Genomic DNA, 24,212 nt, shown 5'->3' on the forward strand with positions numbered 1-24,212 from the left:
CTTTGAGATGGTTTTGGATCAATGGATCTTACACCCTCTTCTCCCTTTTTTATATAATCCATTCCTTAACAATCAAGCCATCCTCATAAAAAGAATGACTCATTTGGTTTTAGAGCGAGCGCATGTAAGAATACTTTGTTAAACCGTGGTAATTCAAGCTGTGGTTCTGTTCAGTTGAAAAATTATTGCATATTTTTTTCTACTACTTGTGTGTATACTTGAACAATTGAGAAAGAGGTGTGGCGCCGCGGCCAGGGCGACTGACGCTGGAATCTGGGGATCACGGTTCGATCCCCGGCTCCGGCGGCAGGTTAGCCCAGCACCATGTGACTCTGGGCAATAGCTTGCTTAATCTTCCCGACGGCCCCCAGCGCCTAGAGACCCTAACGGGTGATTGTGCGCTTTACAAATGTGGATTATTATTACTTGAACAATGATGGCTTATTGATCAATGTTTACAAAATATGTATGGCTTCAAATGGGAAGCATCCAGGACAATACAATAAAGAACAGAAGAAAAGAAGAGTAATGAACCATACCTTTTAGACCTAAAGTCTGTAACTGAAATAGTTTTCCCAATTCAAAAGGTAGAGCTCGTAGCAAGTTGTTATTTAAAAGCAATTCCCTATTGAAAGAAAAAACAAACAGTAAAAAAGTAAACCGATTGTATATATTAAAGCGTTTATTAAAAGAAGTATACAGACTGGCAAATTGTATAATAACGCATTCATCACAGGTTATCAATCTAAAAACGTATTAAGTATTAAAATAGATTATATATTTTAAATCATGGCTGAGGATTATAAATCCCAATTTACATACTTTCCAATGCCATTGATACACATCCAATGATTTTTCCATCAAAAAACAGACGTTAAAATAGGTCTTAGAGGGAGCAAAGAAAGATAGTTGCTATCTTAAGCAATCTACCGCCAAATATATTTCTACATTGTGGCAACTATAAGAACTTTACCAAGTCACATGGACTGATTAACACCCCGGGTGTATTCATTTCTCGTTTCTTTTTTTTCCCACCTCGTGACTGGTACTTAAGATTCTTCAGCTTCAGAACTACACTCGGCTCTTGGCACGCGCCCCTAAACACTTCATGCCGAGTTCGTCGATTCCTCAGTACCGTGAGTTATGTATAAGTGGCCTCTGTGGCCCCCGCAGGGACTTCCTTAATGCATGAATGCTTATGATTCTGATTGAGTTGTCTCACACAGCTTGTTACAATTAGTATATTGTGTACAACAATGCAAATTGCTAATTTCCAGTTAGCGCCTCCAAACAGGGTCCTGATACCCCACGAACTTACCCACTGATGGGGTGTAGCTCATCCCAATTGGTACACAATGGCGTATTTACTAGATAGACTTATAATCTTGGAACAATTTTGGAACAATCCTCTGCCTACTTACTTTAGACCAGGCCAAGCCTACTTTGACCTGTTTATTCGTTCTTTTACTAAGAATGTATTCTGTGTCATTCCCTTGTTAATTAAGCTAACCGGCTGAGTTCATTTTGGGATTGTTAATATTTACCCATTTCTGTTATTGTTACTCCTGTTGTGCGTAGCGTGGTACTGTCGTCGTACTCCCTACGTACGTATTTGGGGGGGAGGGAGGGAGGGGGGAGAGGGAGGGGTCAGCAGGTAGATGGGGAAAAGAGAGAGTATATAGTAGCATGCGCTTGTCAGGGTTTCAATAGGTTCATCCTCATTCTGTTTCACACCCTGTTCTTTATGATGTTATTTAATTTTCACAGAGATACCATGCACGAATCATCACACCAAGACCAATGTTTCCTTTGTTATTTCTACACCCCTTGTTGTAGGCTCGCATCTCAATTATCCTACTTTTACGTCTTATTAATACAGACTGCATCGACACTCATCCGATTTAGGCTGAGTAGGGTGCACGAATCTATCGCCACAATTCGTTTATCACACACCTCACCGCCAGCTTCCCAGCGAGCGATAAAATATATCACCGATGGCTAACTCCAACTCAATCAAAGACGATCTTAACATAATATCACTAAATGTCAAAGGACTTAACCATCCGGTGAAAAGGCGGAAAGTGTTCGAATATCTGGCAAAAACAAAAGGGGACATCGTCCTTCTGCAGGAAACCAAGCTTTCTGAAGATGACTTGCGATTCCTGAACATCCATTGGTCGTCCCATGTCCTGTCCTCTCCTGCGCCACAAAAGAAGGGTGGAGTAATAACACTGCTGTCGAAAAAAGCCAATCTGACACTGCTATCACACACTCACGACACGGAAGGCAGATTACTAGTGACTCATCTGCGCAGAGAGGATGATCCCATTCACGTAATGAATATATATGGCCCGAATTCCGACGATCCCACATTCTGGGACTCTGTCTCTCGCTCCATCGAACATATCCCCCAAGATGAACTACTTATAGTGGGGGGAGATTTCAACCTGCCCCTAGACCCTTTAATAGATAGACAATCCAAGTGCTCTTTCCAACCATCACGGTCACATGAGGCCCTGCTACGCCTCTGTGAGCGCTACGGCCTCAAAGACTCTTGGCGTCTCCAGAACCCCGATGGGAGAGACTACACCTTTTACTCCGCTCCACATAACTCTTACTCACGAATTGATTTTATCCTGTTATCCACCTCATTCGCACACCTGATCGAAGAAACTGGTATTGCCCCCAAACTGGTGTCCGACCATGCTTGTATTCACACCAAACTCGCAGGCTCCCGCTCGATACGCCCACCCAGAAGATGGCGTTTTAATGATGAAATTCTAACCAACCCGGAAGACAAACTCAGGATAGCAAACGCTATTGAGGAATACTTACTCCTAAACAATACCGCTAATACCAAGCCTAATACTCTATGGGATGCTCTTAAGGCCACAATCCGTGGAGTCATCATAAATATTAGAGCTAAAACCAATAAAAAACTAAACAAAGACCTGGAACAATTGGAAATAGATATCAAAATCCTGGAAGACCAGCACAAGTCCAACCCCCAAGACCTGAAACCCCTCGACCTCCTCACTAAAAAGAAATATGAATATAATGCCATAACTAGTAAAAGGGCGGGCGTCTGGATTAACCGCTTCAAAGCCCTAAAGCTATGCGATGGTAATAAAGCAGGTAAATTGCTAGCTTCATATCTTAAACATAAACAAAAGTTATCAACCATTTCATCAATAAAAGACGCCGCGAACATCACCCATACCAATCAGACTAAAATCCTAGATACATTCAAATCCTTCTACGAAGAGCTCTACAAAAACGAAAAGCCGCTGGACATAGCAGCTTGTACCGACTATCTTGAATCTCTCGAGCTTCCTAAACTATCAGAAGCGGACAAACTAAGACTAGGTTCCGCCATCAGTAAAACAGAGATCACAGAGACCATCAAATCTCTAAAGACTAACAAAGCCCCCGGCCCCGATGGCTTTACGGCATCCTTCTATAAAGCCTTTGAAAACCAACTTACCCCTACACTCCACACTGCTCTCAACTCTATGGCATCCAGGGGATGTATCTCATCTTCAATGAGTGAGGCTAACATAATCGTGATTCCGAAAGAAGGAAAAGACCCTCTCCACACCAAGAACTACCGTCCCATCTCTTTAATAAATCTTGATTGCAAGATTTATGCCAAGATCCTGGCAAACCGCCTAAACGCTCTACTTCCAACATTAATAAGCCCATCGCAAGTTGGCTTCCTGAAACACAGGATGTCGAATGACAATACCAGACTTCTGTGTCATATACTAGAGAAAGCTAACAACTGCCAATATCCGATGGTCGCGATCACCCTGGATGCTGAAAAGGCCTTCGATAAGGTATCATGGTCTTTTCTTCAACAATGTATGCATTCATTCAACCTCGGCCAATCCTTCATCACAATGGTGATGGCCCTTTATTCCGCCCCTTCGGCTCGCATAGCAATCAATGGCACCCTCTCCAACCCATTCCGCCTCTACCAAGGCACCAGACAGGGCTGCCCACTTTCACCGGCGCTCTTCCTTTTGGCCCTTGAACCACTTCTAACAGACATCAAAAGGAATGAGGACATTCAGGGAGTCTCCTTTGGGGATACTCAAATAAAATTTGCAGCATATGCTGACGATATATTGATTGCGACAGAAAACCCGGCCAAATCAATCGAGGGTCTCATGACATCAATCAGCAAATACTCGAACCTATCGGGATACAAACTAAATAGAGACAAGTCCGAGGTTAAACCACTAAACATCTTCACCACCAAAGACGTTCTTGGTAACTCGGGTCTAGCTTGGCAAACAGGTGTTATAAAATATTTAGGTATAGAGTTCACCGATAAATTAATAAGCACCATTAAACACAACGAAACGCTGACACTGACAAAAGTTAAAAGAATCCTTGATGGGTGGTCCCCACGATTTATTACCTGGTGGGGAAGGGTCGAATCTATAAAAATGATGATATCACCACTAATCAACTACCTGAGCACAATGCTACCCCTCACCTTCTCCAAAGAATTCCTCTCCAAACTTGATAAAATGATTTCCTCTTTCCTTTGGCAGGGGAAAAAAGCCAGAATTAGTATGAAAAAACTAAGGCTTGATAAATCACTAGGAGGCGTCAATCTGGCTGATTTTAAACTCTATCAAACCGCTTTCTTGGCCAGACAAGGGTCTTTTTGGCTAACTCCACACTCAGACTACACCCCGGTGTGGTTGATGGTGGAAGAATCCCTATTACAAGGCCTTCCCCCCTCCACCCTCCTCACTTCCAAACCGCATCCCAATGTATCCTCAGGTACCATCTTCAGAAACACGAAGATTGCGCTCCTTCATGTAAGCAAACTTCTTCCCCACCAATTTTGTAAATCACAGTGGGAATCGCTGTGGCATAATACCAAACTCCTATACAAAGGGAAACCACTGAATAATCCTACTTGGATTGAGAAGGGTATACACTTCCCACACCAGCTATTTGATGGCTCGTCACCTCTCACTTTCAGCGAGCTACAAAATAAATTCCAACTCCAGAGCATAGATTTCTATTACTTCTTACACCTCAAAGTGGCACTCTCCAAAGCAGACCTAACCAATACCACCCCCTCCCTCCCTAGCTACCTTCACGCACTTAATAGACTGGGTCACCAGGTGTCCAGGATATACAAACTGATCCGCCCTCAGTGCACCAAACTGACAACATCAGCACAGTCCTTCTGGGATTCATACTCTTCCACACCAACCACGGAAGCAGAATGGGCCAAAGTTTGGGAGTCTACCACACGAAACAAAATCAGCCCTACACTATCCCAAACTAAATTCTGGCTACTTCATAAAGCTTTCTGGACCCCTAAGAGACTCTTCTTGCACAACATCAAGGAAGATGACTCCTGCTGGAACTGTATGGCGGAGGGTGGGGACCTTGAACATCTAATATTCAAATGCCCGTGTGTCTCGGTCTACTGGGATAGAATATTCGAATTCATAACCAAAGTGCTACATGTTTCGCTCCCGAGAGAATTTGCAACCTTAGTCCTGGGCTTCACCAAAGCTAACACCCTCGAGGAAAACGACAAAACCCTACTTGACCTGCTCTTGACAGCGGCGGTTAAAATCATACTGAATAACTGGAAAGACACCGGCAAAGCCTCTTTCCCCCACTGGCTCAACTGGGTCTCGAACCTCAGAGGAGCCGACAATATTGCGCTGGCCGCTACACCATGGCGTCCCCCCTATAGGAAAATATGGACCTCGCTTGACGTCCATTTTGACTTATTCAAACCACCATGATCGTCGGTTGCATATATACACCCTGCCCGGTGGAACTCCTTCAACAACCACCGGCTTAATTGTGATTCTACGCTATGTCTTTGTGTGCACTGCCAATTTAACCAATCTACTGACCTCACTAAATGCGTGTTTATCTTGCACCCCTATGGATGTGTAACTTGTAAAGGTACTGATGCAATGCCTGTTTCTTTTTCCTTAATGGGGTTTTGTTTTTGTTTTCTGTTTGTTTTTGATTTGGTTTTTTTCTTTTTCTTTTTCTTATTTACCCCTCCTTTTTTCCCGGTATACTTGATTATGTAGCTACTGGAACCATGTCCGATATATGCTCATTATTGTAATGCTCAACTATCTCTCTCAATAAAATTTTTGTGAAATAAAAAAAAAAAAAGATTCTTCAGCTTTGTGCAGTCCTGTGGTCTTCGGATATCTGCCTTTTCTACGTAGTCACCCAGTATTTTCCGCATTTTGTTCTGGTGTTGAACTGTGCACTTTAACCTTCTTAACCAGTGTTAAAGTACTTGTGCTCTCCCTTCAAACATGGTCCAATTGGCATATTGCTAATTGGTATATTTAACCTACATATAAGTGCCCAGTATATGGAAATAAATGTGCCCAAGGCCTCCAAATTAAATGTCACTAGTAGACTGCAGCACCTATTGTGCCATCCACCACAGTGGCAGAGTAAATTGTGGCACAAGGTCTTCCATTATAGCCTGACTGCGGAAGTTTAAACACTGCAATTTAAACTATCAAAATAATTGACAAGTCAAAACCTTCCTTTTAAATATTTAGAGATTACATCTAAGCAGGTATTTTAGCCCATAAGGCAGGGTGCATGGTATTTGAAAGTAGGACATGCAGAAATGTAATACTGACATGATCTCACAGTGGCTAGCACGTAAAAGCTCTTTTAGGCTGCGCCAGGAGTGGCTGTCCTATGTGGAAAACAAGAGTAAATATTAAAATCCTAACACTGACTAACAGGAATAGGACTAGCTAGAAAAATAAACAACTACTTTTAAGTGGTTATTAAAATCAAATTCAATGGGGAGGTCATCGTCTTAATACGTATTAAGGAAAATTAATTTTCAGGAAGTTACGTTTTTCCTGCCTGGCGTTCCTGGAGGCCAATCTGAATTTGCCCTCAAACTCTTCCCGACCAGGAATTAGCCTTTGAGCAGCTGTGAAAGGTTCAAAATGCTTCCCAGGAACAAATAGGCTAACCTGAAGGGCCTGAGAGGACTCTTCTGAACCTCACAGAAAATGCAGGGTGTTGACTGAGCATCTTTTTTTTTAACATTACAATCCTACTTCACAGGTCTGCTGGGTTTTACATAGAACACTGGGGGTGCACTTGAAAGGAAGGGAAACCATGCCAAAATAATGCCACCTTCTGGTTACTAGAGAACCCTACTTGTGTTACACCAGGGGTTAGAGAATGCTTCAAACTGGATTTTAGTCTTGGATGTGGGAGGACCCACACATGACCATACATTAGACCCCAAGTTAAATGTGGTTGAAGACTTCTGCCAGCTTACAAATTCCCAAAGTGGGTCGAGTTGGCACCGGGTGCTTTTACCCCCATTGCTTAGGGCATGCTCAGGACTCCCACTAGCTCATGGAAAGTCGCCCAGGTTAGACCAATTCGTAAAAATACCAAACTTCCTTGGTCGAAACTCTAACCTCCGCCCTATCTGGCTCCTTCCGTTTACCAGCAAATTGCTGGAAAAACATGTAAACACACACCTCTCCAACTTTGTCGAACAAACTGGATGCTTAGATCCTTCCCAGTCCAGTTTCAGGCCCAAATACAGCACCGAATCAGCCTTACTAGAGGTCACAGACAAGATCAGGATGACCCTAGATAATGGCCACTCAACGATTCTGGTGCTGTTGGACCGGTCTGCAGCGTTCGACACGATCTTTCACAACATTCTGATTAATAGATTGGAAGAGATTGGACTGAGGAAATCGGCATTAAAATGGATGAAGAGCTTTCTATCTGAGCGCTCTCAAGTTGTCAACCTAGGCCCCTATAGATCGGACCCCATGAGGTTGTCCAAGGGAGTACCTCAGGGCTCTTGTTTGAGCCCTACATTATTCAACATCTATGTTGCTCCCTTGGCCAATCTCCTGAGGTCCCATGGGTTCATCCCGATATCATATGCCGATGACACCCAATTTCTTTTTCCATTTAATAAGTTTACCTCTGAAGTACGGGCGGCCTTCTCCAATGGAATGAGAGCAATATCACACTGGATGAGGAGTAACTACCTCCAGTGCAATGTGGGGAAGACGGAGGTCATGCTCTTTGGAGAGGCACCCCTCCTGTGGACACCGGACTGGTGGCCGACAGAGCTAGGACCCCTTCCTCTACCCAAGACGTCAGTTAAAAACCTGGTGATCCGGCTGGATCAGGCGCTCACTATGAAGGAGCAAGCTGCTCAGACTGTGGGGTCTTGCTTCCATGTAATGGGCCTACTACGCCGAGTCTTCCCTCTGCTCCCTGACTTCTCCCGAAAAAGCATGGTCCAGGCACTTATACTAAGTTGCCTGGACTATTGTAAAGGCCTGCTAGTCTCTGCCAATGAAGCTTCGCTGGCCAGACTGCAGGTGGCTCAGAACTCAGCAGCTCGACTGGTCCTAAACGTTCCCCCGAGAACTCCCTCCCGCCCTCTCCTGATGAAACAACACTGGCTTCCCATACGCCAAAGGGTCAAGTTCAAAATCTGCTGCACCATTCATAAAGCATTGCATTGCTCAGGCCCCTCCTACCTATCTGAGAAATTCAAGCCTTGCATTCCTTCGAGATCTCTCCGTTCGAGCACCAAACATATGCTGGAGGTCCCACGAGTAAGAAGAGCAAGACTGGGAGGTAGGGCCCTCTCTCATCTTGGTCCTCACTATTGGAATGAACTGCCCTTACCTCTGAGACAGTGTGCAGACCACCTACAATTTAGGAAGCTGCTAAAAACCACTCTTTTCTGTACCTATTAGCCCGCAGGGTCCCTCATCACCTTCATGTGCCTTTCAAGCGCAGAGATACCCCTTCGGGGGTTGATTCAAGCGCTATATAAGCATATAAATAAATAAATGCCAGGCATACATGTGGCTATCTCTAGGCACCAACTTCACAAATCTAAAGAGACCCAGGAAGAACAGAATAGGACTGGACCTGCTGTCTGTAACTTCAACCTAGCCCTGATGGACAGGAACTATTCATTTTTGAACCCAGGACAAAGACGTGGACTCAGAGGTTCATAGGCTGACCTCCTGTTAACGCTATATGGACACAATCTACAATACGCTTTTCCCTTCAACTGCCTAGCTGATCAGTGCCAACTCGACCTGGATCCTGCTGTTTACCTCTGCCTGACACCCTAGAAATCTCCAAGTGCCTCCCCGGAGATCCTGGGGACTTTAGAGACCCTGAAGAAACCCACAGCAGACCCCACCGAACTTAAGAACTAGCGCCCCATTTCGCTCCTCCCATTCCCTGCCAAAGTCATTCATTAAGAAAACCGTCAACAATCAGCTCACCGCCTTCCTCGAATGGAACGGCTTCCTCGACCCATCACAGTCCGGCTTCAGAGCCAAACACAGCACCGAGACCGCCCTCATCGCAGCCACAGACGACATTCGAACACTACTTGACAACGGAGAAACAGCTGCCCTCATCCTACTGGACCTCTCCGCAGCCTTAGACACAGTCTGCCATAGCACCCTGATACAACGCCTCAGCAACGTCGGGATACAAGGAAAAGCACTGGACTGGATCATCTCGTTCCTCGTCGGAAGAGCCCAGAAAGTCCGCCTCCCCCCTTTCAGATCAGAGGCCACTGAAGTCATCTGCGGCGTACCACAAGGATCTTCACTCAGTCCCACCCTCTTCAACGTATACATGAGCCCCCTCGCATCCATCGCGCGCCAACACAACCTCAACATCATCTCCTACGCAGACGACACCCAGCTGATCCTCTCCCTCACCAAAGACCCAAACACCGCCAAAACCAACCTACACGAAGGGATGCAAGAAGTAGCCGAGTGGATGAAGAACAGCCGTTTAAAACTGAATTCAGACAAAACGGAAGTCCTCATCTTAGGATCATCCCCCTCCGCTTGGGACGACTCATGGTGGCCACCGGCCCTGGGCATCGCACCCAAACCAACGGACCACGCACGTAACCTGGGCTTCATCCTGGACTCCTCCCTCTCGATGACCAGACAAGTCCACGCCATCTCATCATCATGCTTTAACATCCTATGTATGCTCAAAAAAATCTTCCGCTGGATCCCCACCGAAACAAGAAAAACGGTCACCCAAGTACTGGTCACAAGCCGACTGGACTACGGAAACACCCTTTACGCCGGAACAGCCAAATTACAGAAAAAACTCCAACGCATTCCGAACGCCTCAGCCAGACTTATCCTAGACATCCCCCGCCAAGCTCACATATCCGGTCACCTGAGAGACCTCCACTGGCTCCCCGTCAACAAGAGAATAGCGTTCCGTCTACTCACCCACGCACACAAAGCCCTCTACGACCTAGGACCCAAATACCTCAACACGCGCCTGACCTTCTACACCCCCACCCGCCAACTACGATCGTCCAATCAAGCCCTCACCGCGATTCCACGCATCCAAAGATCCACCATGGGAGGAAGATCCTTCTCCTACTTAGCGGCCAAGACCTGGAACTCTCTCCCCACCCACCTCCGCCTTACACAGAACCACCTCTCCTTCAGAAAACAACTCAAAACTTGGATATTCGATAAGTAACGCTCCCCCCCCCCCCCTCCCTCAAGCGCCTTGAGACCCTCTGGGTGAGTAGTGCGCTATACAAATTCTAACTTGACTTGACTGGACTAGAGATGTACTGTTGGGGCGGACTGGGGCTTAAAGGACTAATCAGGTAAAATCTTTGACAAGAACACCTGGTTTGTGTGCCCGAGCTCCGCTCGATCCCAGCCAGCCTCAATATGCACCTAAGTCCCGGTCTACTGAAACTACTGATGATCAGTGGCGCTTTGTGCTTCTTGCCACTCTTTCTACTTAAAACCTTGAAAAATCATCTCTATGGTTTATCTTTGTGGGATTTTTGTCAATTTTGAGTGATTGGGTTTATTACATTTTACTCCATTTTTCTAATTTGGTTTAGAATTAAAAAAAATTAGCATTTTGACTTATTACTGTTCTTGTGCGGTATAAATAATAAATACATTCCCTTAAGTTAAACCTATCTGCTCACTGCCATAGGTACAAGGTGGTTGAGCTCAGGTTAATTTAGTGACTTTGAGGGTTCACCCTAACAAGGGTTGAGATTATTCCTCGAAGTGGGTCATCAACCACCCCATTAATACTATTTGTAACAGTGGTGCTAAACCTTTTCTCCAGCCTTGACTTATAACTCAATGAGCATATTTATAAAGAGCAAAGGCAAACAAATTAAAAACTAAGACAGAGTGAAAATAAATGTGAACATTCAATTTCCAGGTCGCACTTCTAGAATATACTTTGCATGCGGTGTATGGAAAGAGGTCTGCAAAAGAAGGAATCAAAGTTTGGATCAGTAAAAAGGTTTAAAGCTTTAACTGCTCCCTGCCCACTTTTTCAAAAAGACATCTACAGGTGAATCAATTTGTATGACTATACAAGCATTTCATTATAACTTGGGACAGAAATTTTAACTTTGTAAAATATATAGATTCACATGGCATAATGCAATTTAACAGCACTATAAAACCTTAAGCCAACAGACTGAAGTGGGTCAAATTGCATAACCACTCTTCCAAATCTGCCCATGAAATCTTTTTAGATTTACTACTCACCCAAACACATCCCAGTACACATGTATCTATTACAAGGATTATAGACCTTGACATCTTTCTAATCAGACAGTAATTCGTAGTATTTAAATGATCATTTCAGATAACCATCTTCTTTAATTTAAATACTGCGTACCTGAGAGAGACAACGTTTCCAAGCTCGGCTGGTAAGTTTCGTATTTTATTAGAAGATAGATCCAGATATACAAGGTTGTGAAGCTTAGCAATGTCTGGAGGAATATGTGATAAGGAGTTGTCGCTGAGATGTAATGCGGTCAAATGGTGCAGGGACCATAAAGACGAACTTAAGCTTCTGACTCTTCCTGCAATGCAAAAGTGGAAACTTTAGTTCATGTCAGTTTTAACATTTATCTTCCAAGCAAATATTTGAGAACACTAAGTGAGGCATCTGAAGACTGCAGAGATTATGTTAGAAAAGACAACTAACGTTCCTAAGCTATACAGAAGCAGTTTTCTAAGGAAGTACCAGAAGAATGTCAAATATTAAAGTGCAGTGGTGATTGTACCATGCACCCAGGAGACCACTTAAAAAATACTTCATAACACATTTTTGCTTTATTAAAATATTCTGGAGAAAAACACAATTTACAGACTAGAATTTTCATACAAGAGTAAACTATGTTTAATTATCAAAATATGCTGCAAGTCAAAGCGATTTCTCTTGGCAGTAGGCTTCAAATATGCCCCTAAAGCCACTTCTTACATGACAGTGATAGATAAAACAAGGTGTGAGACACTTTTTAACCTGGAAACATGGCTGCTGGTAACAAACATGTGGGTGAATACTGTGCAGTAGCCTTCAAAAAAATCTCTGCACTATCAGAACCTCCCCCCCTCCCCCAATGCCAGGTCACTTCGCAGAATCTTGTTCCAGGTCGAGGGCAACCTCGTCATCAACAATAAGTTAGTCGTTTAATTACTCAAGCAGCAGCCTCCGGTCTTGCCATAAAATCCTTTGCTCACGCCCAAAAGAGGGGTTCTAGATTGGAGATTTCCGGTGACCAGTTGGATTCTGGTCTATGCATGAACCACCGCCTAGGCCACAGACTGGGGATGGTATGTTAATACTTGCCCACATTTGCAATCCGCTTAGATCTACACATGACATTCGATGCCATCCCACAAATCACTCACTGGAAGCATAAAGGAAGCCACAACAGTGAACGAAGAACAAGAACAGCATGAGAATCTAGGAACTTTAGCATGAAGTGTCTCAAAAGTATCCAAAACACCCATCTTGCTACTACTCCCACCACTTACTCTAACCAGATCACACAACATAACCTCTCTTTCTGGTACATAATACCATTTCCAGAGCTTTATCTTGCTGCTGCAGCAGGTCATTGGCCAGCTAGCAGTTTGGATCCCTTAGCGAAAATATATTTGAACCCTGAAGCAAAAACTATCCGAGGGCCACTAAGCAGCCCGTTGTTAACTGCATCTAAAATACAATGCATTCTGCTCTCACAAATGACTACATTTTAGTACAATTTTAGGGCAAAAAACGCTGTAGCATTCCATGCAACCGGCCCCCATCCCCCCAATAAAATGGAGAACCTGTGAAACCTGCATACCACACTGGCTTCCTATAGTAATTACCATTTTTAGGCATATTCCAATACAGTAGTTTGACCAAATGCTGAAACATTATGGGGCATAGAGGATGTGATGGGAGGGAACTTCCTGGGAAGTGGGCAAATTACTCTTATAATGGGGGCCAAATTTGGGACAAGATGGAGCATTTGTTTTTTTTTAATTTAGAAGGTGTGAGAACCTCGGTTTTCCCTTGTATACATGCATCTTTAAGTGAAAGCAACACACGTTCACATCAAAAAAACAAAAAGAAAAAAATAATGTTGAATGTGAGAAGTTTTGCCACTGACGCTGCAGGGAAAGGCAGCGCTTTTTTAAATGATGGCTCTCCCTCGATTCCTGTACGCACTGGAAAATACCCCATTCCCAGTGCCACCGGGCTATTTCAAGAAGATAGCAGCTCAGGTTTCCGGGCTGTTGTGGGGGAACAAACCAGCACGCATAGCACTGCGCAAATTGGTTAAAGGTTGGTATGACGGCGGCATAGCACTCCCTGACGTACAATTATACTATTGGACGGCCCAGCTGAAGGTCGTCAATCAATGGATACACGCCCCACAGGCGGACCCCGCTTTCAGGGCAGAGAGGCACAGATTAGGGGTGGGGTGCAGGATGTCTGCGCTTTATAATAAGAAGCGAGCCCCAGCTGTTCTCGGACCCACAAAGCAGACGTTCAACATATGGCACGAGGCCCATACTAAATTAGGATAGCGAGGAGAGAAACCCAAATTACTCCTCTATGGGATACACAACGATTGGGTGGCCTTACGAATTATAAGGGATTTGCTCAGTGGGACGTAATGGACATGTGGTACAAAGGGGAGGTAAATTACATTCGAACGTCTTCAAACACAGTACGAACTAGCGCCCTCGGAAATATTTATTTATATGCAGATAAAACATGCGCTGCAAGCAGCCTTACCATCTGGCACTGAGGTCCCAGAGGCCACACTCCTAGAGGACAGACTGCTGACTGACTGCATGCATAAGCGTGCTACTTCCCTCACCTACCGAAAATTAGTCAACAATTTACCTGACCCACATGTGGCACTCAGAGAAAAGTGGTCCCAGGACGTGGGCGAATTCGAGGACTCCGAATGGCAGAAGGCACTGGCTTTCCCGCGGGAGGTGGGAATACCCTCAAGACTCAAAATAGTGCAGCTCAAAATTCTACATAGAACCTACAATACAATGCTCACCCTTCATAAAATAGGGACAATGTCGCACCAATACTGCCTAAGGCGATGCGGGAGGAGGGTACATTCTACCATACTGTGTGGCAGTGTCCAAAGATCATGGAGTCCTGGATAAAGGTGATGAGAACCATATCGCAAGCGGTGGAAGTGTTACTAGTGCCAGAAGCCAAGAGATGCTTGCTAAATGTGTGGGAACCAAACGATCTTACTCGCCCAGCACAGGTTTGGGTCACACTGGGGATAGTGGTAGCAAAGCGTAACATCGCACAAAAATGGGGTACGGAAGAGTCACCAACACTTGCAGCATGGTGTAAAGATATGGATGCAGCTATGGTGGTCGAGAAGGCAGTGTTTGTCAATCGAGGATGTCCTCAAAAGTGGGGCAGAGTTTGTGTGGCACGGAATAAATTCAGGGGTTACATCTGTGAGCCGCCTACGGTATGGGCGAAGAGAATCTTATGATGAAAATGACGGGGAGGTGCAAATGTAATGGTTGGTATATTGTCATCTATTGTGATGTATGCAATATCAGTATGCAAATGGTCATAAAAATGCGGACGTCAGGATATAATGATTGTACGTACTGTCTAAATAACTTGTGCCTTGATTATAATTATAGTAAAAAGATTTTTTTTTTTTTTTAAATTGAGACAAGTTTGATGGATATATAGTTATAAATTATATTGCCATGGAAAAGTTAAGTAATTCCTAGGTTTATGTGCTATATATTCCCCTTGTGTCTCAAACTAATCAAGCTCAACTCCTACGACTTTTATTACTTCATAAAGCTTTTCTGTAGAGGTGAATGACAGGATCTACGATGCAGTCATTACTTCTTTTTTATTAATGCAATTGTTGAGCATTGTAAAATGGTGGCGGTGTGGGTGCAGGATGGCTGGTGCATTGGTATATAATAGTGTTGGTTTATTTTGGTTGGTACATTTATCCATGCACAAGGGTGCAGGTTTACATATGATGCTAGTTGTGTTAGTTTGTCATTGTCGCTGTTTGGAAATATGAGGGTGGCTGTGTCAATGTATTACCTGAATAAGCTCCAATGAGATGGGTCGAGACAATTCTTTATTTTATTTGTAAGTGCGTAAACTAATGTAGGATTGCTAGGACTATGTTCTTGTAGTCGCCATGGTAAATTGTGACTGTGTTGGTGTATGACAGTGGCCGTGTTGGCAAATAAGACTATTTGATGCAGCATTACAGTAGCTGTGAATGGGTATTATTGTGTGCGTTTGGGTGTACACTGGCATATAAAGAAGGGTGTATGGTTTGGTGGCTTTATGGTCCTTTCATATTTGTTATATGGATATATAAGGCATATGAATGCAGATTTCAGGTTTTGTGACGAAGGTGTGGTCATAGTGTAGGCTAATTGTGTGAAGGAATATATGATGGCAGGGGTTGCCATGTGATGCACTAAATTAGGTCTTATGAGTAGTGTGTTCTTTATTTGTTTTAGAATGTGAGGGATGTATAGAATATTGTATGCTGGGTGGGTGTTCAGGCTGACCTACATGATGGAATTGGAACACAAGGTGAACACAGCACCTTAACTGATGATGGTTGCTTAGTTGGTTGGTGTAGGATCATCGGAGTAGGATAGTGGGAATGTTGACTTTTTTTTTTTTTTAAACCATATGTTGGAGGTGGTGTATACGAACAATGGTGTGGGAGTGTGTGTCTGCCTGCTGGCATATGATGCCCCCCGCCCCCCCCAACAACCTGCATCGAGTGTCTGGTCTACCATCCTTCCCAACACTTTGTGCCTCATTTGTCCTCCTACCCCTCAGTGTACATACTTGCTCCTATGCCAACCCCTTGTGTATGCCACTCGGTGTTGCTATTTTAGCCCCTGGATGTACCCCCCTCTGTCCTTTGTCAGATTATACCTCTATGTGCTGTTATACCAATCTGCTCCCAGTGGCCTCTGTATTCCCCTGTGCCCTGCCCCTCTGTGTGCCCCTCCATATTGTCTAAGTCTCCTGCTTCCCCTCTTTTCCCTCCTTGCTCTCATGCGGCCTTATCTAAAGACCTGTTCCCACTACTGCAACTGTTTATCAACTGTCTCTGTTGTCCCAGTGTGACCCTCAGCTTTCCTAAAGCCAGTTTGTGTGCCAAACGGTCTCATCTGGGCAACCCAGTGTGTCTGCAATGGTTATGTGGGCCCTAGTATAGCCACTCACCACAGGCCCAGTCTGCGGCCTACGCTACTCCTGCACTTGCCACTTTGCACCTTTTCTTTGTGCCCCTCCCCACCACCTGCAATACAATATGCCTGCTTTTAATTGTAAACAAAAGAGACCTATTGGCAAATACATTTTTAATAGAAGAAAGCATGATGGAGCACCGGGTTTAGTACAATTCAAGCCCAGAGACTAACCCTCACCCCCTCCACGAGGAGATGGGTCATTTCAGACTTCTACCACAAGGATAATATATTGCTATTTCCTTAAACTAAATCCAGGGGGGGGGGGGGGGGGGGGGAAATGAATACCTCTAAATGAAATGCCAATATTATACCAAAAAAACCAAAAACAAATGAAGCATGGCTCTCTGAACGGCAGTCTAAAGACGTCTCTCCTACCTGATCAACCCAGTTAAATCAATGAGTATGTGACTGGATTGTAATCTTTCCATGGCCTACCACTGCTCTTCTGAAGGGATCTAGCTATTGGTCCAGAGATCCAGGTTTGAAAGATCATAATTGTCTTACTTGACATCTAACCTTGCGATTCTTTTAACCATTACTAAGGCTCCCATCAATAAAAATTACCCTTTCTGGCAGGGACACCTTAAAGCAATTAAGATTTCGGATCCCTGAAAAAGACAAAAGAGATCCACTGTAAATCAGACGTCGCAGCACACCCAGATGCACTAGCGCTCTTGGTTGTGAACTCTATGATGAAGCATGTCACTAATGGAAGCTACTGGATGAGTGTTTTTCTATAACTAAAATTGGAGACCCCTTCTTGACAGATCAAGGGATATATTAGGACATAGTAAACAGGCTCTCTTGTTGGTCATTTATTCATTTGATTCTAATCTCCCATGGCCTACCACGACTCTTCTAGAGACAAGTCTTCATGATACCAAGATCTGGTAGGGTGGAGATTATCATCCGCTTATTAATGGTTGACTACAGCAGACTTCTACATAACAATTCTCAGGGACTCCATAAACAGATTAAAGAACATCAGAGAAAGGACGGAGCATTATGGAACTCCCCAAGTCATGGGGTAGTCTTGGAAGAGTTCTCCATTCCCAAACAAATGTCTTCTCCTGAAAAAAGAAAAAAAACACATGGAAGCAAACTACCATTTCCTCTGTCCAATTTGCATCGGGTATTTCAAAATCTGTATTAGAGCTCCAGGGTCAATCGCATCAAAACACCACCATAAATTCAACAGGATTACCAAACCAGTGGCACTATCGTCTAACACGGAGTGTATGACAGAGGATTTAAAGGGCAGCCATTTCAGTCTTTTATCCATTCCCGAAGCTAGATTGGCATGGACCAAGGAGCTTCTTTTCTTCAATATGTTGTCTGAGCTGAATAGCCAACAATCTTTCTGCAAGAAACTGGATTCAATTCTGCTACACATACTTTTCCAAGTGCCTTCTCTCGCTTCGTGGTAGTAGAGATTCAGCCTTGTATCACAAGCCGAGAGGCTGGTGATTTAACATTAAAAGATAGGCTACGTTGCCTAGGGTAGCGCAACAACCTAGCTTGCCAATGTCTAATTTTCTCTCATAAGTACACAGCCAGCAATTACACCTGGTTATTTATTTCACAGAATGCCATGTCTATGAAGACACGGCCTTACTCCTCATTTACACAACTTCTGCTCCTGTTACTTTATCATTGAGTGGCGGCAATATAAGAATTTGTTAATCAGCACTGCTTTAATAGTCCTGCCTAGTTTCTTGGAAATCGTTTCACTATAGATTTTTAAGTCAAGCTTAGCAGCGAGCATTCACTGCGAGGCATGGTGTATTCAGTAAATGGGCTTCAAGTTAGCCCATCGCTTATCATTGGTTGTTCCGGATGTCTTTCTAAATTCCTTACGTGTGAATGGTAAATAGTGTCCACTTGTCCCTCCTTTTGGTCTGGCGTTCCTTCCCATATTGACTGGCCCCGTTATAGGGCTCATTTTGCTTCTGTCCATTGCAGTTCGTTTCGAGCAATATTGTTTGCGATTGCCTGCCTCATGTTCTGGAAATGTTGCAAATGTGAGAAGCTGACCTGGGTTACTGCTTTTAACACCCACCCACTCGGTCAAGGTGTGTTCTCCCCTTCGCACCTTAGCTTTCACTTATGTGCTTAACAAAAATCATCAATGTGTCCTCATATAATGCAACTGGTGCTATGTAAAAGCGATCGGATACCCGATTTGGGTCAAGTTTGTGCTATATAAAACGCTGTAAAATAAAATAAAGTCTAGTGTCTGCCTACTCGATCTTCAGTAACCCAAAGTTTGAATGTACAAAAATTGACTTTTATTGCTAGCTCCCTTTCACCCAATCTTTAATTTTAGCATTAGGTTTCACTCGCTCTGAATGTCGTTTCTGTAAACAAGGCTGTAAATCTTGTTCTTTATCTGGTCATAAATGTGGCAGCTGTGTCACTGTTCCCAGAGGTAATTCCTCATTCTTGGTTATCTAGCCACTGCTGCAGCTGCTTCTCTGGTAATTACTCATTCTAACTCCTCTAGGTAGTACTGCTAGCTGCTTCTCTGGTCCCAGTGATTCTAAGGCCTCTATGCAGTGCTGCAGCTGTGTCTGTTCTCATTGGCAGTTCCTCTTAGTCCTCTAGGCAGTGCTGCAGCTGCTTCTCTGGTCCCAGTGGTAATTCCTCATTCGAACTCCTCTAGGTAGTGCTGCTAACTGCTGGTCCCAGCAGTAATTCCTCATTCTTAGTCCTCTAGACAGTGCTGCAGCCGCTTCTCTGGTCTCATCAGTAATTCCTTATTCCAGGTCACCCACAACTCCAAACCAGAACACCTAGATAAAAAAAACATGATCATTTACAAGGCCAATAGCTCTGACAAATGGGAGCCCTATTGCATTGGAAGTCTTTTTTTTTTGCTGAACCATTCCACTTCTCTTCTCTTCCTGCTTTTCTCAGCGCCCCCTAAACGAATGTTTCCTTCTAAAAGCAATGCTTCTCTCTCAGTGCCCTCCTCGTCTTGAACAACGTGCTCGAACCCCTGCTCACTAACTTTAATCACAGACATTCTCTAAAACAGTCTACTAATATTTCATTATGCTGAACAATAAATGCTATGTTTGCCTATGCAGCCTACTTTGTCAACTGGAAGAAACAGTATTATTTTCTCTACAAAGAGAATATTTTCGCTTACCATTATTGAATCGGACCCCACTTGACAAACACATTTCTTTTAACGTAACATCTTCCCTTGCCCCCACTGCCATGTCAACTATCTCAGAATCTTTTCGCTACAACATACTTCTGCCCTGCGGTATTTTGATCTCCCCGATCCACAGAAGAAATGTTATTTCATAGGGGGCAAGATGGCAGCCGCGACTGTGGCCGTGTGAGTTGTGTGTGCACGGCTCCCTAAGGCTCCCCATCTGACCTGATATCCACGATGCGAGAGACAGGTCCAGGACTTGGTGCTACTCCCCCTTTGTATCGGGGGTAATTTTGTTGTGAGGAGGCCGGCCCGAGGTAGCGGCATTTCGTGGCATCTTTGCTTGATTCTCACGGTGGAGGACTGTGGAAACCTTGTTGGCTACGCGGAAGGGAGCAGAGCGGAGCTTGCGGAGCCTGTGGAGCGTGGAAGCTGTAACACCTGAGCCAGATAGAGCGGCTTGGCTCCAGCGTGTGTGGCGGTAGAGATGGTTCCGAAAGACAGAGGTGGAGCTAGAACCCACGGAGGGGCGCTGGTAAGCGCCGTGGCAAGTGCCGGGGTAGCTGTAGCTACGGCGGAGGGTGGCAGTGACGCTGCTGCACATGTTGAAAATACTGATAGTACAATACATCCTCGGACGCCCAGAGGCGGGAATAGCGGGATTAGCAATGCTAATGTAGCACGCCGCCAAACAGTGTGTGTTCCTAACTCCTTGATGCCGAGTGGGCAGGAGGATGCTGGCACAACGATATGCTCCCCGTGGCCTGGGAATGGACATATGCATCCGGATGAACAGCAACAGCAAGATAACGCTACCAGACCCCGTACAGTACCTGCAATTTTTACGAAGAGACCGGCGCAGAAAACTAAAACTTGTGAAGACATGGGTATGGCTGATCAGAATTTATCTAAAACAAATTCCACATTGGATAATATAGCAGCTGATGCCGCTAATGCCGCTAATAATGGTCTAAATTGCGTGATTGACTCGGCAAACTTGGCTACCAATACAGCGCTATCTATTAGTCGTTTATTAGTACTAGCTAATGCAACATCCAGCAGTGCAACTTCAGAGGGCCTGGGTTTGGGCCCCGCTCTGGATAAGGGAAGCGATGTTGAATATGCTGGGTCAGAAGGCAAGTTCTATTCTATGTCAGACTTGTCAATTGTCTGATAAAGATAACGATGACGATGACGACAACGATAATTCCAGCAATGTGGGGGACTGGGGCGAAGGCCCAGATGAGGAGGAAGGCGACGACCCAGAGCATTCCCTGTCTCAAGAGACTGTGAGAAAACCAGTTGACTCTGGTGAACGTCTCCCCCATGTAATGAGTGTGCCTTTCGATCAGCCTAATTTGGATGAGGATGATATTGATGAAGATGCAATTACTCTAAGTACAAATTACAAGAGCATCATGGCCCATCGGACGGAGACAAAGGCAGAGGGTTTGCGTACGCAGGGGGCTGTTCGGAAACTACAAAATACAGTCGGCGTATGGCCAAGTCCTGTGCTGAGATAACTACTCGGGTAGTTGAGGTTGAAGAACGTGTTTCCTGTGTTGAGGATTCTTTGGTAAAACAACAATCAGCTACAGACACACTTCAAAAGTCTAGAGCAGACGTGGATTGGAAATTAACTGACTTGGAAAACCGCTCTAGACGGAACAATTTGCGCGTTTTGGGTATTGCCGAATCTAAGGAAGGGCAGGACACAAGAACATTCATTGTGGATTTATTTAAAGAAGCTTTTCCTGAGCTTAAAGACTGGAATTGGGACACTGAGTTGATTAGGGCGCACAGATTTCCGTTTGTATTACGTAGGCGAAAGAATGACCTTCGAGCAGATACGAATACATATCCTAGGGCAATTGTAATCGGTCTAAATAATTATTTGTTACGCAAGGCAATTTTTGATCTCACACGCCCAGACAAGAGACGAGTTGGTATGGGGTGTGTGTTTTTTGTGCGTCCCGATTTCTGTCCTGCCACGGTACAACAACTGTGGCAACTGAGGAAGTTAATTTTGCCCTTTCAATCTAAAGGCGCACAGGTATTCCTTCTTAACCCAACAAAATTAAAGAACAAACGCGCTATTTCACCTCGGAGATCGTGGCACAGGATTTTTTTAATGCAATGGGTACTGGCTAACATTTGATACCTGCTTCTCGCATGTTAGAATATATATTTTTTTTGGTTCTCTTCCAGTGGTGGTCTTTTGTGCTTGGTTCCTTCTGTGTGGTTCTTTGCGGATCTTTTGTGCTTCACTTATTTTTTTCATGTTGGGTTTTTTGTTTCAGAGCTAAATATGAATACAATAGTTGGACGTTCTGGAAATTGAGCTAACAAAGTTTCTTTAAAATAAATGGTGAGAACTGCAGTATACTGGAAGAGATGTGGTAACGTTGGGTCATGGTGGTTGGTGGGCCTTGGGAGGGGGCAATACACATTCACTCTCCATCGCAGAGGACATGGTCCTTAAGCCCCGGTTTGGGTGGTGGGGGTGTGGGATGGCTGGGGGGGTGGGGGGGCGTCAGGTTGTGGGGTTGGGAGTTAAAAGTAAATTAAAATCAATACATGAGTACATTTTGTTGCAGTGTTTGAAAGTCTGGTTTATTAGGCGCCTGCGTCTCTGTTATGGTGTTACAACAGAATTTGATGATGGCTAAGGGTATTAGACTTGGTACACTCAATGTCAGGGGTTTGAATTCTCTTAATAAAAAGGCAGCAGGTTGTAAGGGAGCTTCAGATGCTCCATTGTGATGTTATGTGTCTTCAAGAGACCCACATACTGTGGTCTAAAAGAAAATTGTTTAACAAGCTGGTATATGAGCTTGTGGCATGCACTAAACAGACCTGTACATCTTGGGGTGTAGCTATCATGACAAAAAAAACTTATTGGTAATACGGTCAGGACCTTGACGGATGGACTTGGGAGATGGGCAATAATCGAGCTCAAGGCAGGGGTAATGACATTTACGTTGTGTTCAATATACAGTTCCAACCTAGATGAAGCAGCAATTTTAGATTCTTGAATATTGAACTAGCGACATGGCCTACCCCTGTAATCATATGTGGTGAATTGAACATAAATGTCCCACCTGACATTATGTAATAATAGCTCTAGCTATATGGGTAGGAAACCAAAGCTGTTCAAGGCATTACAATCATTGATTTTGGCAAATGGGTTGGTTGCCGCTTGGGCTTGTCTAAGGGGTTCTGAAGCTGGATACACTTTTTTGTGTCCCCATCAAAAGCTAGTTAGGCTTGATTATTTCTTTGCTCCACAGCACCTCCTGAATGATGCATGCATTCAGGTGTATCCAAGGGTAACGTCGGATCACGGTCCGGTTGTGATAACCATGTCAGGTATTGAGGTCGTTAATAAGCCTAGGGCGTTCTCCTTTGATCGGAAGCTTCTCCTAGATCAAACATTTCTGGCACATATGAACGTTTGGATAGTTGAGTTTTTTTGTATCAATCGAGGAAGCACTGATCCAGGTTATGTCTCGGATGCCTTTAGGCTGCCTTTAGGGGAGAAATTCTTAGTTATGGGCTACATATTCAAAAGCAGTTGGGGCTCAAGCTGCAGGAGTTATATCAGGGTCTTGTAATGGCTGAAGAGCGTTTAGTGCAGAGCAAACATGCTGGCATAGATATTGGGGAATCAGCAATGGAAGTAGCATGTGCTAAGGCAAAAATAAACCTCCAATGGAGTCAAGAGGCTGCCAAAAAATATGTTGTTAAACGGCAGCTCAATTATGAATATGGGAAGGCAAGTGGCAGGTGCATGGCCCAAAAATTAAGGGTGAAAGAAGCGGCCCAAAGAATTAATGTTATTCTGGACTCTAGTGGGCATCGCATTGAGAATGAGACGGGCATATTGGAGGTATTTAAGAACTTTTATGAAACATTATATGCAGGTGAACAATATGATATCCAAAAAGTTAAAACATTTGTACGTCAATATTGTCAACATGATCTTGGGGAGGAGGATGTAGTGAGACTAGACGCCCCTATTACAATGTTTGAACAAGCTATAAATGGGTTGGCAGCTGCTAAGGCAGCTGGCCCCGATAAATTGCCGCTGGAGATATAAAAAATGTTTTGTGTCTCTAAAGGAGGATATGTTAGTTACATTCAGAACAGAACAAAGTGGGGCGTCTCCTAAATCATGGGACGAAGCCAGTATTGTTGTATTCAGGAAAAAAAGACAAACCTCCCGATGTGCCGGCATCATATCGCCCCATATCTCTACTGAATGCCGATGGCAAAATCTATTCAAAGATTTTAGCCACTAGGTTAGAGATTGTGATCACTCAACTAGTGTCTACACGACAGCATGGTTTTATTCCAAATCGGGGTACTACAAACCACGTGAACAGAGTCATAACTTTATTGGACCA

General features: G+C 44.2%; 1 protein-coding gene across 4 annotated transcripts in view; it reads right to left on the bottom strand.

Moving 5' to 3' along the window:
- Positions 1–24,212, bottom strand: part of CNOT6 (CCR4-NOT transcription complex subunit 6) — a 350,905-nt gene that overhangs the window by 256,147 nt on the left and 70,546 nt on the right. For all 4 annotated transcript variants that reach the window (XM_078653316.1, XM_078653315.1, XM_078653317.1 and 1 more), the window contains exons 3-4: positions 11,746–11,932; positions 540–625 (exon numbers count right to left, since the gene is read on the bottom strand). In XM_078653316.1, the coding sequence (XP_078509442.1) occupies positions 540–625; positions 11,746–11,932 (273 nt within the window). The remainder of the gene's footprint in view (positions 1–539; positions 626–11,745; positions 11,933–24,212) is intronic.

This window comes from Lissotriton helveticus, chromosome 7 (assembly GCF_964261635.1).
Source record: "Lissotriton helveticus chromosome 7, aLisHel1.1, whole genome shotgun sequence".
Classification (NCBI taxonomy): Eukaryota; Metazoa; Chordata; class Amphibia; order Caudata; family Salamandridae; genus Lissotriton; species Lissotriton helveticus.